This window comes from Pongo abelii, chromosome 7, assembly GCF_028885655.2.
Source record: "Pongo abelii isolate AG06213 chromosome 7, NHGRI_mPonAbe1-v2.0_pri, whole genome shotgun sequence".
NCBI lineage: Eukaryota > Metazoa > Chordata > Mammalia > Primates > Hominidae > Pongo > Pongo abelii.
The window spans coordinates 88,956,210-88,972,114 of record NC_071992.2 but is presented as its reverse complement, the minus strand read 5'-3'; the positions used below and the strand labels follow the sequence as shown (position 1 = coordinate 88,972,114).

At 37.1% G+C, this 15,905-nt stretch overlaps 1 protein-coding gene across 5 annotated transcripts in view; it reads left to right on the top strand.

Annotated features, from left to right (window-relative positions):
• UBE2W (ubiquitin conjugating enzyme E2 W) overlaps window positions 1-15,905 on the top strand; it is an 87,442-nt gene that overhangs the window by 60,770 nt on the left and 10,767 nt on the right. For all 5 annotated transcript variants that reach the window (XM_054561769.2, XM_054561768.2, XM_003777269.5 and 2 more), the window contains 2 exons: window positions 4,375-4,530; window positions 9,263-9,338. In XM_054561769.2, the coding sequence (XP_054417744.1) occupies window positions 4,375-4,530; window positions 9,263-9,338 (232 nt within the window). The remainder of the gene's footprint in view (window positions 1-4,374; window positions 4,531-9,262; window positions 9,339-15,905) is intronic.

Here is a 15,905-nt window from a genome sequence, read left to right as displayed (position 1 = left end):
CACTACATTCACAGTACCCAAAAGTTACCCAGAGATTGGCCTGCTTAAAATTTTAGGTTGGTTGTGGGATAAACATACTTATCTCCAAAATGATACATACCCTGAGCATAATTATTTCTCTCTTAGCTCTCACTTGCTTTTGAATAAGCCATACTGCTTGGGAGATGTTTGGAAATGTAGTAATAATTAAAGACTGCTTCCAGTCTGGGTGCAGTGGCTCACGCCTGTAATCCCAGCGCTCTGGGAAGCCGAGGAGGGCGGATCACGAGGTCAGGAGTTCAAGACCAGTCTGGCCAGCATATAGTGAAACCCCATCTCTACTAAAAATACAAAAAATTAGCTGGGCGTGGTGTTGTGCGCCTGTAATCCCAGCTACTTGGGAGGCTGAGGCAGGAGAATCATGTAAACCCAGGAGACGGAGCTTGCAGTGAGCAGAGATCGGGCCATTGCACTCCAGCCTGGGCAACAGTGCGAGACTCCATCTCAAAAAAAAAAGACTGTTTCTAATGCAACTTCAAACTTGATTCATGTACATTCGGTCTAAGATCCTTTTCTAAAACTGTATTTCCATCAAATAGTTCTTTAAAAATCTGTAATTCCATTTTACTTAGTGTAATTTATGCAGCAAGGAATGTCTGTGGTCTCCATCGTTGGCTGTTCATATGACTATTTTGAATACATTTGCAAAGTTCCTATGGTTTCAAATTTATTGTGTTCAGTTGTTTTGTCACATCAGTTCTAGTTAGTTTTATCAGCTACTTGAAACTCCAAAAAAAATTTTTTGAACCTTAGAAACAACTTAATAATTTCTTGTTTGTAGAAACTACTTGACTGCGTTAAAAAACTGAAATGTTCACTTTCTCCTTTGGCTTGTAGTGAGTATTAAATAAATGAGGATGGCTAACAGTATGCAGTTGAAGAAATTCTGCCTTGGTTACTCTCCCCATGCAGAGAACCAGATTAGCAAAGTTTACATTAGAACAATCTGTGGGCCGGTGCGTGACTCATGCCTGTAACCCCAGCACTTTGGGTGGCTGAGGTGGGTGGATCACCTGAGATCAGGAGTTCGAGACCAGCTTGGCCAACGTGGTAAAACCCCATCTCTACTAAAAATACAAAATATTAGCTGAGTGTGGTGGTAGGCAGAGGCTGAGGCAGGAGAATCACTTGAACCTGGGAGGCGGGGATTGCAGAGAGCCAAGGTCATACCATTGCACTCCAGCCTGGGCAACAAGAGCAAAACTCTATCTGGGGAAAGAAAAAAAAAAACATCTGTGGAAACTATGCTTATTTGCCCCTTATGTGAATGAACTATTGAAAAAAATTTCCTTTTATTTCAGAAATTCACCTCTGGCATGTAAATTCACCCTTTGTATGTTTAGACAAACTTCTAAAATTCTGTGTCTGGAAGGTTAGGCCCTAAGGGTTACCTATTATATGCAAGTAATTAATTCCCCTGGTTTTGGTTGCTAAAAGTTTTAGGGTGGCTGCATTTGCCCTGCATGTAGTATGTTAAAGAGCCCCTGCTGTTTTATTTAAAGGTTATTGAGATCTGAATTATTTTTATCTCAGTCCTCTTCTACTTCACAGTTGTTTCTGTCTTCTTCATTACTGGTTCTCTTTGCTTACAGAATGTCTGCTGCATCTGCTGTAGGTGTTTTCTACTGCTACTCATCGCTTTTCTTTCTCTTCTCTCCTGAGTACCTTTTGGTTCATGCCTACTTACTGGCTCTCAGGCCAAGTGATTTAGTTTATAACCATTTCTCTTTAGGAAAAATACTGTTTTCCTTGTGCTCTGAATTGGCTGGGCGAAACATGATGTAGTAACCTTCGTGTTGCTATTTTCTTTAAAGGTTGCTGATTCAGTTTTGCCAAAGAAGATAATTTGGCAGTTTTTTTTTTTTTTTTTTTTTTTGTGGCACTTTCAGATCACTATTCTTCTTGACTTCTTGATAGAGACCTTACTGGGAAAAATATCTTTTTTTTTTTTTTTTAAGGCCGAGTTTCACTCTTGTCGCCCAGGCTGGGGTGCAGTAGTGCGATCTCAGCTTACTGCAACCTCTGCCTCCCGGGTTCAAGTGATTCTCCTGCCTCAGCCTCCCAAATAGCTGGAATGACAGGTGCTTGCCACTGCTCCCAACTAATTTTTTGTATTTTTTAGTAGAGACGGGTTTTCGCCATGTTGGCCAGGCTGGTCTCAAACTCCTGACCTCAGGTGATCCACCCACCTCAGCCTGCCAAAGTGCTGGGATTACAGGCATGAGCCACACCGAAAAATATCTTTTAAAAAAAATAAATAATCGTGGCCAAAGAAGAAACTCTTGGGTATTGCTTGTGTTTTAATGAAAATATCCTACTGGTCAAATGGCTTTTTATGGCAAAATGAATACCTCGAGGCAGATGTCCATAAGATTTGTAAACTCCCATTCTGTACATCTACAACACATGGGAATATCAGATGCATATGATGTAATAAACTATAGTTCATATTTATTAAAAATAAAATTTCATTAAAAAACAATTGTGGACAGACTCCAGTGTGGAACTATAAGACCATGTAAGCATTTGTTTTCTTTTACAGAGCAATACTTTTTTTTTAGCAAAAAGTAATGAAGAGGGTACTAGCACCGATAGATGTAACTGAGATAAATGTCATGCTTAGAGCATAGCCATTACAAAGTCAAAGTCTTTTCAGGGAGTCTTCTGCAATTAGGTAGGATAAGTGACTTGATTTCTCTTATTTTGAGACTTTACTTTTGTTTTTTAGCTTTTTTTTTTTTAATTAGTGGGAATGGAGGGTTGATGTCCAGAATTTAAAGAAAAAAAAAAAAAGAAATATATGCAAGTATGGAAAATCGTTCCTTTGGGAAAAAAATGCCTTTTGCTGTCTTATCTAGTCTTAGCCAAGGAAATGTGTCCCATATGTTAGTTAATATATTTGAAATATTAGAAGACTACTCATATGAAAGACTGCTTTATTCACATGTAAATCTTCGTAAAATTGTAACAAAATCAGATTCATAGCTAGATATGTAAAATATATATAAAACCTTAGCTTATGGTAATTTCCTGTAACATATTCCATATTAAAACTATAGCATACCTTATTCTATTCATATTTACCTCACTGGTTCTTTTTTCTGCTCTATAAAGAGAAAAAAGGGTATGCCTAAAGCAATACTGTATGTCTTTTATCAGTTTCTGCTATAACTTAAGGTAAGATTTCTCCTTACTGATATTGTGCTGTACTTGGGTATGAGGCAGTTTGCAGGGCTGAGATACTGTAAATCTGATTTAGGAATTGTTGGTTTATATCTGATGGGTTTTATAAAAATCTAATCATACTTACTAAGTTAGAATCTGTGAAAGTAGGACACTTGAATTTGTATTTTTAAGCAGATCTTCCAGCTATGTGGTTTTTTGTTTGTTTGTTTTTTTGGCGAGGTCAGGAATTAGGAATTACTGCTAACCTGTAGAATAAATACAGTACACAGTGTAAACATAAGACTTCTGCTTTCTTTGAGCAACTTTGGACTATGCTTACAGATTCCTCGGGATATATGAATTTATTCTCCTGCCTGTTTGCTTAGGTAAATAAGTTTAAGAAAAACTACTTTAAGATATTTGTTGAATTATTAGAGCAAAGGAAGGAAATAATAGATTTATTACCATTCAAAACATTGCTGAGACAAGATAGAGAAAGGAAAAACAGTGTTAAAGAAGAATTGAGTAAAAGGGAAAGGAGAGTAAAACTGCAAATTGAGAGACTTGGTCAACTTTTGTATTTTTCGTCTAGGCACATAGTTATTTACTGATTAACAGCTAGTAACTTGTGCCCATCATAATGGATGTGTAAGTTTAGAGGAGGTGGAATATATAACAGTCATTTCCCTTTGCACATGCACCTTAGAGCTAACATTGTTAACAGGTAGTAGTAGTAGGAGTGTTCCTACCACCTGTCATTCATATTTTCCCAAAATTGAATATTTTTGTTTGGAATTTTAACATACTTGATTGATTTTTATATGCAGAGAGCAATAAGCAGAATCTGAAAAGTCATTCTTATAAATGTAGTTGTCTTTCACTAGTAAAAAATACATAGTAGTTTAGAATTTCTAAGGAGAATTTATCAAAAATAACCGAAATAAAAAATAATTTGGCTTCTTTACCCTACTGCATGGTTATTCGTTCAGTGAAACCAATACTTACTGAGTTAATGAGAGTAAACAAATAAGCAGTTGTTTATCATGTTCCTGGCACTGATTTTGGTGATTTTTTGTTTTTTTATAATCAATATTTGTTATATGTGGAGAATATTTTAGTTTTTGGTAATAGAGAATATTTGAGTTTTAATGGAATTTTATTCTCTCTTAGGTCATGTTTACTGGTGAAAATATTCCTGTTCATCCTCATGTTTATAGCAATGGTCATATCTGTTTATCCATTCTAACAGAAGACTGGTCCCCAGCGCTCTCAGTCCAATCAGTTTGTCTTAGCATTATTAGCATGCTTTCCAGCTGCAAGGAAAAGGTAGGACTTTTCAGAATTATTCCAGATAATCTCTCTTCTTTCAGTTAGGTAGATAAACAATTTTAATATGTAATTATTTTTATTTGGAGGAAGGATTTATGCTTTTTATTTGAAAATTATAGGGAATTTCATGTTTAGTATAAATTGGAAAGTTATTTTGATACCTTTCATTCCAAATAGAAGTTTTACATGTTGAATGGGGTAGAAGCCAGACTTACTGTTTTATATTCTTTTAAACAGGAAATGTACGGTATTTTCTTAAATCTGATTTTATTCCCAAAAGCATGCACAGGTAACAGTGTACAAGAAATTCTTTTTGTAGATTGCACAGTGGAAAGCCTCAGAAAAGTGCATCATAGCTTCCTTCTCCCCTCTGCCAGCTCCCACCCGATCAACCTGTTTCAGGGAATTTTTTAGGAACCAGAGCTTTCCTGTCCTAATGATTAGGTTGAAGGAGGAAGACCAGTTTACCAGTCGAATTTTCAGGACGTTTCTTCCTGTTCTCCTTTATTAATCCACAGATTCTATGTCTGATGGAAGTGGGGCGGGGCGGGAAACAGAAAGAAAAAAATCACTTAATTAAACTTAAAATGTAGGCCGGGCACGGTGGCTTACACCTGTAATCCCAGCACTTTAGAAGGCCTAGGCAGGTGAATCACCTGCGGTCAGGAGTTCGAGACCAGCTGGCCAACATGGTGAAACCCTGTCTCTACTAAAAATAAAAAAATTAACTGGGTGTGATGGTGTATGCCTGTAATCCCAGCTACTCAGGAGACTGAGGTAGGAGAATTGCTTGAACCCGGGAGGTTGCAGTGAGCCAAGATCATGCCACTACACTACAGCCTGGGCGACAGAGCGAGACTGCATCTCAAGAAAATAATAATGAAATAAATTTAAAATATACATATAAATTTAGGATACCCTTTAAATGTATCTGAATCCTCTGTACACTTCTGACACTCTTGTCATTCCTGCTTAAGGGTTAGTATAGCATAACATTTATGTATTTCTACATTTTAAAACCCCTCTTAAATCCCCATGAGGGTTTTCCTTTTGCATTCTGTTTAAAGGAGAAACAGCTTTGCCCTAGAGGTTAGGGAGCTATTTCATGACAGTTTTCTTTCCTTTTCTCCAAATTGAACTGATTGTCATTTTTATTAAATTAGTATTTGGAGAACTTTTAAGATAATAGTTCATTTTTTAATGATAGGTTATTTAGAATCTGAAGCACTCTAAGCCACAGCATGTGAAATAATAGGTTAAATTGGTTTGGTTTTGTTTTTTTACTCATTTGTTGCTTATTGCTGTTATATTTTCTCCTCTCACCCACCCCCAACACACACACACGTTTTAAACTTTTATGTGTAGAGCAAAGCAGTTTGTGGGTACAAGGCCTTCTATGTTCCTGTTATGCTTAAAGACTGTAGAAAGGTGAGATGGTAACAACAGTATTTAATAAGAAAGTTATTAAGAGATGAATGTCAGCGACATCTGTACATAGTCTTGCATGTGCCTCATGATTATTAGATTTTGTTTACATTTAAATATGATTTATTATTAAAAACTAGAGAATGACTATATTCTATATTCTTCCTTCACCTTCCTCTAACCCTCACCATTCCCCTTACATTCTAGTTGTCTGCTACTAGTGTTTCTTGTATACTTAGTATAAGACTAATCATTCCATTTAAAGCACTAATAAACTATATTTTTACTGTAATAGTTGTATAATATTTAACCAAGATGATAATATGGAAATCAAGATTTCCATGAAATACGATAAAATTCAAAAGCCATTTACTAGGTACCTGGTTTGTGCTACTTTTACTGTGCTAAGTGATAAGTTACAAAGATGAAGAGGAAATTTGCTTTGGCATTGAGAGGATCTGGCACTACAGAGATCTAAGCTCCAAAGAAACCTTAAAAAGTGTTTTAGGCCAGGTGCAGTGGCTCACGCCTGTAATCCTACTACTTTGGGAGGCCGAGAAGGGTGGAGCACTTGAGGCCAGGAGTTCAGGACCAGCCTAGGCAAAATGGCTAAACCCTGTCTACTAAAAATAGAAAAATTATCTGGGCATGGTGGCGCATGCCTGTAGTCCCAGCTACTTGGGAGGCTGATGCACAAGACTTGCTTAAACCCAGGAGGCTGAACTTGCAGTAAGCTGATATCACGCCACTGCACTCCAACCTGCGTAATAGAGCAAGACTGTCTCTAAAAAGAAAAAAGAAAAGTATTTTAAATACCCATCTACACGTTTTACTATTAAAACAGGTAAATTTTATTCCGTAGTGGACATAGTTCTATGGGCTTTACTTTGTTAATTCTGCTACTATTAAAATATTTTACTTTAGGTGTTTGGGACTTTAGTCATAATTCTTTTATTCCAATTTCCTTTTACACAATCAGGAGTGGTTCCATAAGCTGAAGGTATTTAAATCCAGTATGTCATTAGATTGCAGTGGATTAAAGATAATTTCTGATATTGAGATCACAGGCCTTTCAGTAAATTCCACTTTATTGGCATGCCTTTGTAATATATTTACATTGTTCAAACTTTTCAGTTTGTATTCCATTCCTAAAACAATTTCGTAAGACTTCTTTTGTATAGTTTCTTTTCCAAGAACTGTATCTCCCTGATCATTTGTCAGGGAGATAAATGATTTAAGCAAATAGAATTGAGTATTTCTCTTTTCTGAATATGTATTTTTTGAAGACTTTTCTGATGATTCTTGGGTTCTAATCAACATATACATAAAATGAGTTTGTGAAAGTATCTGCTCTAGTAGTACCAATTCCATATGAACATAGATTTAACTGTGTAGAATCATCCCTTCCTTGAAGTAGTCAGGCGTCTAATTTCATAATATTCATTTTTTAGGAATTTTCTCAAATTGTTTCCACAGATTAACTTGGAATACCTAAATGTCTTGACTGTCTTATGCTCTAATGTTTCTTTTTGTTAAATGAAATTACTACAATATTAACACATAAGAGCATTGTGAGGCTCAACTAGGCTGATAGCTATATATAGGAGTTTTAGAAGTGCCAAATGGACTGTTTTCCTTCCTGCTATCACAGAGTCCTAGTCACCATTGCTTTCTGGTTAGACTTTCCTTAAATGATGTTATACCAAATTCACTTATTTTCATTAGCCTCAGGTAGAGGAAAGGATTCCCTTAATCTCTCATTTTCATTAGCTTAGCTAAGCAGATTTAAGTCTGAAAATAAATCCTGCATATACACTATACAATAGTTAATGATAGGAAAATAATCAGGTTATTGGAATGATTCTGAAAGGCATAAAGGAGACTAAAGGATAAGGATATCTATCATAGTATCTATAAACTTTAATATAGCTTTAATATAAATTTGATGTTTCCAAGTCTTTGTAGAGGGTAACGTTTTCTTTTGTCTAGGCAGTATCCAACAAATTTCAGGAAAAGTCTCTTCCATAATATATCTTCAGTGTTGTTGGCATCACTTTATCTGAGGTAGCTCCCTTGCAGAGCTGTCATATATTTCTCATATATTGTTCTAGTCAGGGCATATGTTCAGCAGAAAGGCCAATTATAGCAGAAATGCCAATATATATTTTTCCCATTTTTTCTCGTAAATATTGTTTAGAAACTGAATCTTCTGGTCTATCTTTGATGGTATTCCAATACCGTAAAAACATAGTTCTTTGTGGAGGTTTGTACATTGCTATACTTCTCCCGACAAATCTAGTTTAGTAGACTTTTCTGTTTCGTTTTGAGATGAAGTCTGGTTCTGTCGCCCAGGCTGGAGTGCAGTGGCGCAATCTCGGCTCACTGCAAGCTCCACCTCCCAGTCTCATGCCATTCTCCTGCCTCTGCCTCCTGAGTTAGCTGGGACTACAGGCGCCCGCCACCACACCCGGCTTTTTTTTTTTTTTTTTTTTTTGTATTTTTAGCAGACAGGGTTTCACTGTGTTAGCCAGGATGGTCTCAATCTCCTGGCCTCGTGATCCACCCGCCTCGGCCTCCCAAAGTGCTGGGATTACAGGCGTGAGCCACCGTGCCTGGCCCTTTGTTTTATTATTTATTTATTTTTTGAGATGGAGTCTCACTGTCACCCAGGCTGGAGTGCAGTGGCACCATCTCGGCTCACTGCAACCTCCACCTTCTGGGTTCAAGCAATTCTCCTGCCTCAGCCTTCCAAGTACCTGAGATTACAGATGCCCACCACTGTGCCCGGCTATGTTTAAATTATTATGTGAATTTGACTTTTCTCATCAGTCCTTCTTCATTCCCCTTATAATTTATTTAATTTTTTGTTTGTTTGTTTTGAGACGAGAGTCTTGCTCTGTTGTCAGGCTGGAGTGCAATGGCACAGTCTTGGCTCACTGCAACCTCTGCCTCCCGGGTTCAGTCGATTCTCCTGCCTCAGCCTCCCAAGTAGCTGGGATTACAGGCACGCACCATGCCCAGCTAATTTTTTTGTATTTTTAGTAGATACTGGGTTTCACCATGTTGGCCAGGCTAGAACCTAACACAGACTACACTCAAACACCCTTATTATTCCTTTTTTAAATTTAGGTGTTAAGCATATACATTTCCTGGAATACATTTATAGTTTTTATTCTTTTAGATATACTATTCATGTTTATATTGTTTTTTATGCATTCTGTTAATTTTTCTTAAGCTTTTATTAAAACTGTCACCCTCTTAGTTTTTCTGTTTTTCAACCTATTTAAATTATTTTTTGTTTTAGAGACGACCACCAGATAATTCATTTTACGTGCGAACATGTAACAAGAATCCAAAGAAAACAAAATGGTGGTATCATGGTAAGGAATTTGAATTTGTAATAACTTTTTAGCATTTTGATTTGAAGATTATATATATTTGCTATAAGACTTGGGAAAAAGAAGAGAAGCTATAATTGGTGTTATATTTATGTTATATGAAGAAAATTCTTTAAAATATTCTAATATATTTAATGGATGAATTACCCTAGATTTATTTATTTATTTATTTTTGAGATGGAGTTTTGCTCTTGTTGCCCAGGCTGGAGTGCAATGGTGTGATTCTCGGCTCACCACAACCTCTGCCTCTTGGGTTCAAGCGATTGTCCTTCCTCAGCTTCCCAAGTAGCTGAGATTACAGGCATGTGCAACCACACCCAGCGAATTTTGTATTTTTAGTAGAGACAGGGTTTCTGTGTGTTGATGAGTCTGGTCTTGAATTCCTGACCTCAGGTGATCTGCCCACGTGGGCCTCCCAAAGTTCTGGGATTACAGGCATGAGCCACCACGCCCAGCACTACACTAGATTTTTAATGGGGCAAACCAAATCATAGCCATCATAAAAGTAAAATGTAAAATTACTTTGACATTCGGAGACTCTACCATTGTATTACAAAAAAGAAGTTTTTAATAATCTTAGGATCAAATTAGAACTATTTACTGGGAGCCCAGGCATGGTGGCCTATGCCTGTAATCCCAGCACTTTGGGAGGCAGAGGCGGGCAGATCACTTGAGGTCAGGAGTTCAAGACTAGCTTGGTCAACATGGTGAAACTCCATCTCTACTAAAAATACAAAAATTAGATGGGCGTGGTGGCGTGCAGCTAATTCCACCGGAGGCTGATGCATGAGAATCACTTGAACCCTGGTGGCGAAGGTTGAAGTGAGCTGAGATCACGCCACTGTACTCCAGCCTGGGTGACAGTGATGGAATGAGACTCTGTCTCCAAAGGAAAAAAAAAAGGACTAGTTACTGGGAAATCTGTTGTTTGAAATAGAAGTTTTGATGCCTTGTGTGTTCATTTAGTTCTGGTAGTGTTCATGGCTGGGAGGAGGGGGGAGTCACAGTAAAGGGTACCTCATTAAATTAGAAAGCTCTCTATTCTAATCATTATCCCTTAAAAAAAAAAATGAGATTCTGCTGATTGTAGTTTTATTAATAAAGTACTCTCTAATTTTAAATTTCTGTTGTATTTGTTGGGATGGTAATGATATTTCAGAGCTGCTAGCATTTCTAAACTAACCTTAATGCTTCCCTGAAGAGTTATTTGAAATTAAAAACAAAAAGTCTGTATTCTTCAGTGTACTTTTTGAAGCAAGTAAACAAAAACCATCCCCTGTGATTTTTATATACATAAGAGTATTGCCTTTGGGGTTTTTTTGTGTGTGGGTTTGTTGTTTTTTTTTTTTTTTTTAATGTTAACCTGATAAGAAATTAGAACTAGCAAAAACTAATTGAACTATGACCTTCTCCCCGTATCTTCTATCCAGTGTGAAGCCTTCTGTATCCTCACCTAAATTGAGTGAATTAAAAACTTAAAAGTTCCCCAGGTGTTGAACGAAAAGATGACCCGAGTCAGTGCAATAGAACTATGCCAGTAGTTACAAATTAGAAAACACAAAGAAGTGGCCTGGCGTGGTGGCTCATGCCTGTAATCCCAGCACTTTGGGAGGCTGAGGTGGGTGGATCACAAGACCAGGAGATTGAGACCATCCTGGCTAACACGGTGAAACCCTGTCTCTACTAAAAATACAAAAAATTAGCTGGGCGTGGTGGCAGGCACCTGTAGTCCCAGCTACTCGGGAGGCTGAGGCAGGAGAATGGCATGAACCCAGGAGGCGGAGCTCATAGTGAGCGGAGATCGCGCCACTGCACTCCAGCCTGGGCAACAAAGCAAGGCTCTGTCTCAAAAAAAAAGAAAGAAAAGAAAAAAGAAATGTGCTGTTCCTGAGAGACAGAAATGTGAAAATTTGGGGTAATATCAATAAGAAATACATATGACTTAGAAGAAGAAGAAAATGGCAAAACTTTAAGAGCTGTGAAATAAAAATAAGTATATTTTACAAACTGTAGGTTCGATGGAGTTCATTACAAATCCAGTGAATGATTGTGGGGGGTGGGAAAGGAGATAGTTGTTTGAAAAGTTTGGGAAAAAAATATTAGATGAGAAGAGCAAAGTTTGAATTTTGAGCCATAAAGGTAATGGAGGAGAATTAATCTACCAGACAGGACACTAAAACATACTAATAGAAGAACAGATCATTGAAATACAGTTCCTCTTATTTAGGCGCAGTTGAATATAACATTTGGATATATCATAAGGCATTACAAATCAGTGATAAGGGGAAGGATTATTTAGTAAGTAATCATCTTGGAAAATCTGTAATCCTTTGGAGAAGGAATATTTTCACTGCATAAAATATTTCCTGTGGGTTCAGTATTTGTATTTATTTATTTTTTATTTATTTTTTGAGATGGAGTCTTGCTCTGTTGCCCAGGCTGGAGTGCAGTGACGTGATCTAGGCTCACTGCATCCTCCGCCTCCTGGGTTCAAGCGATTCTCCTGCCTCAGCCTCCCTAATAGCTGGAATTACAGGTGCGCCACCATGCCCAGCTGATTTTTTTATTTTTATTTATTTATTTATTTATTTATTTATTTATTTATTTATTTATTTATTTTTGAGACGGAGTCTCGCTGTTGCCCAGGCTAGAGGTGCAGTGGCGTGATCGCGGCTCACTGCAGGCTCCGCCCCCCGGGGTTCATGCCATTCTCCTGCCTCAGCCTCCCGGGTAGCTGGGACTACAGGCGCCCGCCACCTCGCCTGGCTAATTTTTTGTATTTTTAGTAGAGACGGGGTTTCACTGTGTTAGCCAGGATGGTCTCAATCTCCTGACCTCGTGATCCTCCCACCTCGGCCTCCCAAAGTGCTGGGATTACAGGCATGAGCCATCGCGCCCTGCCGATTTGTGTATTTTTAGTAGAGATGGGGGTTTTGCCGTGTTGGCCAGGCTGGTCTCAAACTCCTGACCTCAGGGTGATCTGCCTGCCTCAGCCTCCAAAAGTGCTGGGATCACAGGCGTGAGCCACTGCACCTGGCCTATTTTTAAAATACAACCAAAAAAAATGTTTTTTTTTTCAATGTTGGGTATTGCTCTCTGGAGAAAGGAAGAATTTCTGTATTTAAAAGGAATCACAAAGAAATTAAACATTCAATTATATGAAAATGTACAGCTTCTTTAACTTTAAAGCACTATCGTTATAAAGTTTGAAAAAATTGTGAAATGTTTATAGCTTATTAAAAATAAACTGTTTATGAAAGTTACTTAAGGATAAAAAACAAAATAGGCAAACAAGTGCAGCTCAGTAAAATAATTACCAGTTTAAGATTTTGAAACAGTTTCTGAATCTGCAGAGTTTTATAAAACAAATGCAATACTGAAGGGGAGAGTAAAGGGTAGAATAAAATTGTTTTCATACTTGCTGGTGGTATGTAGCAAGTTAGTGTAATCCTTTAAGGAAGCAGTTTAGCAGTATTTAGCAAGCTTAAAATTCAAGAGCAAACATTTGTCTTAGTTATTAAACTTCAGAGAATCTGTCCTAAAAAAAATCCTTAACACAAGAAAAGTTTTATGAAATATTCAGTGTAGTACTTTATTATTATATACTCAATTTCTTAGTCTGCCATCTGTTACCTCTACATGTGCTATTTGCCTGGAATTAATTCTACTACACACACAACTCCTCTCTTCTTAGGAGCTCTTTCACCAAAGCCTTGTTAAGTACTCCCTCCTTTGAGGAACCTAATAAACTTGAATGCTGGTTTTGTTTACATTAGGATACCCTCAGATAATTCTGATGTAGCTAGTCATCTGAGAACTATTGTTTCTGAGATTATTTGACAAGGTTTCCAAATAGACTCATTAATAAACAGGCTTAATTCTTTCTTACATTCTTTTGCCTTTTAGGACCAAACACTAAGCCGCTTCTTCATGCCTTTACAAAAAAGCCTTAAAAAACAAACAAAAAAAATCCTTGAGTGTCAGAAACTCCTTTATCTTACTATAGTGAGTTCCCACATTCATCAAAAATTAAGATTAGCCAATTAGGAATATTGACAAACATAATTATTTTTAAGTGTCAGCGTTTTAATTTAAGACTCTAGTAATTCTGGTTCAGATAGATTCAGTCTCACTACTAATAGAAAGATTCTTCTTTTTTACAAGTATTTTTAAACCACCTTGAGGTTTTTCATGCAACTTCAGGGGACATTGTGTTTTAGAAGATGAGTTTTTTTTAAAGTACACATTTTTTAAAGTACAACCCTCTCTCCTACTTTCTCATGCCATTATTAGAGGGTATTCCTATTTTTTCCTTATTTACTACTCCCTAGTGGAGAAAGTTCAAAAAGATAATTGGTTTTCTAGCCCCTCTAATGCTGGGTTATATGGTTGAAAGGATTTATGAGAAGTCTTTCATCTAAGAATACTTCAGAGTTTCTTCTTACCTGCTTTTGAATAAGAAATGGGGAAAGATAAAACCAGAAATATAAGGATTAATTCTTTAAATTATAATTTATAATAGAAATAGAAGTTCTTATTCTTTTTCTTTTTCTTTTTTTTTGACGGAGTTTTGTTCTTGTTGCCCAGGCTGGAGTGTAGTGGTGCCACCTTGGCTCACCGCACCTCTGCCTCCCGGGTTCAAGAGATTCTCCTGCCTCAGCTTCCCGAATAGCTGGGATTACAGGCATGTGCCACCATGCCCGGCTAATTTTGTATTTTTAATAGAGATGAGGTTTCTCCATGTTGGTCAGGCTGGTCTCGAACTCCCAACCTCAGGTGATCTGCCCCCTCAGCCTCCCAAAGTGCTGGGATTACAGGTGTGAGCCACTGCGCCCAGCCAATAGAAGTTATTTTTCTTAGAGTTAACAGTTTTTATGTTACTGAGAAATCCATACTTTGATGACTGAAGTAGAAAGTTTGGAGACATAATCTCCAAGTAAGCCGAGAAGTACCAAAAAAATAGGCTTTCAAACCAAATTAACTTTTCACATAATATAAAATAGTCTGAAGTTCATACAGTAATTCGTTTTTCCGATAAACAGATTAAAGTTATCCTTTCCTCTTTCACCTCTCCCCGCCCCCCCCAATGCAAATGAGCTATTTTTAAAAGGCACTGGATTCTTACTAACCTGAATTACGACTGTTCTAGTCCAGTCCCCAATCCTGGGTACATAAAAATTTTTTTTTTTTCATTTACAGATAATTTTGTTTAAAATATCCTTGGTTCATTGACTTGTGATGACCATTCTTATCTCTTAATATATTTTCTCCTCTTGCTTGAATGCTGAATGTTTGACTCATTCTCCACCATTCTCCTTTTAAGGGACAACTTTGTTTTGAAAGTGAGTTTCATAGCAATCAAGGAATGGAAATATTTGTTATACATTGAGATGGTAAAGCAGCTGTTCTGTCATCCAACTAGGATGGCTGCAGAGAATCTTCTTTGAACTTTTTCTTGTTTTTTTTTTTCCTTCACTTTTAAAAAGCTAATGCATTTCAGCTGTGTAGCACATACTGTCTTCTCCTTTATATGTATCAGAATAGCAGTCACAGGCAATGTGAATAATAGCTTGTCCTGGCATTATAGGTAAATTTGGGTAATCTTATCAAAGATAATCATATGCTTGTAAAAAGTATAACATTAATTTTCTTATTAGAACTTTCCACAAGTCAGCGTATCTTTTTCTGCTTAGCTCTAGGTGTTATACTGCTTTGTTCCAGTATAACACCTAGTTACCAAGACATATGGACTCTTGATGTTTCTTAGCATCATCTAATTTTCAAAGGATTACAGAACAGGCCAGTTTCCTTATGTGACTTTCAAGGCTAGGCAGAAAGATCAGAAACTGAACCAAGGCTTACTAAGAATTGGATAAACTCACTGAAACACTTAGCATTTCAGTTTCTAGAAACGAAGTGGAATTGTATGCCTCAGGTCTCAAGCTCCACAGTCCTCTTGTGTGGTGCTTCCTGACATACTTGGGTCAAGGTGAGTCAGTGTTTGTCAGATCTAAGCAAAGAGGCAAGAGAGGTTTGGTTTAGATTAGTGATTGTATATATACTTCCTGGATGCTGGATGCAGGATGGAGGCACAGTTAATGAAAAACAACAAATCTGAAATTCGCTTCATTTCCTGGTTTTATAAGAGGAGGACTCTGCTGACATGCTAAAGCTGAGCTGCCAAATGCCAGTGTTAAAGTTCTTGGAAGAGACCTATCTCAGCTTAAATTTGTGGTTTTCTACATTATTAGTTAGAATCCCTCAAGAATTAGGCCAGTCACTATTTACCCCACTGTTATTGTCTTTGTTTGCATCATAGCTTATATTTATTTCTTCTGAGGTTCTTATTTACCACACAGTTATTTATTACCATGTAAAAAGTCACCTCATTAGTGTTTAGAGGTCTTTGGATATATTAAATAAAAAGTTGTATTGATAGTGACTGCACATTTCTTTATTACTTACTTGAAGTTGACTATCAATGTGTTTTCCAGAATTCCTTTATAGTTTCTATTCACTAAGAAATTGAAGTCATACCTGCTTTGAAAT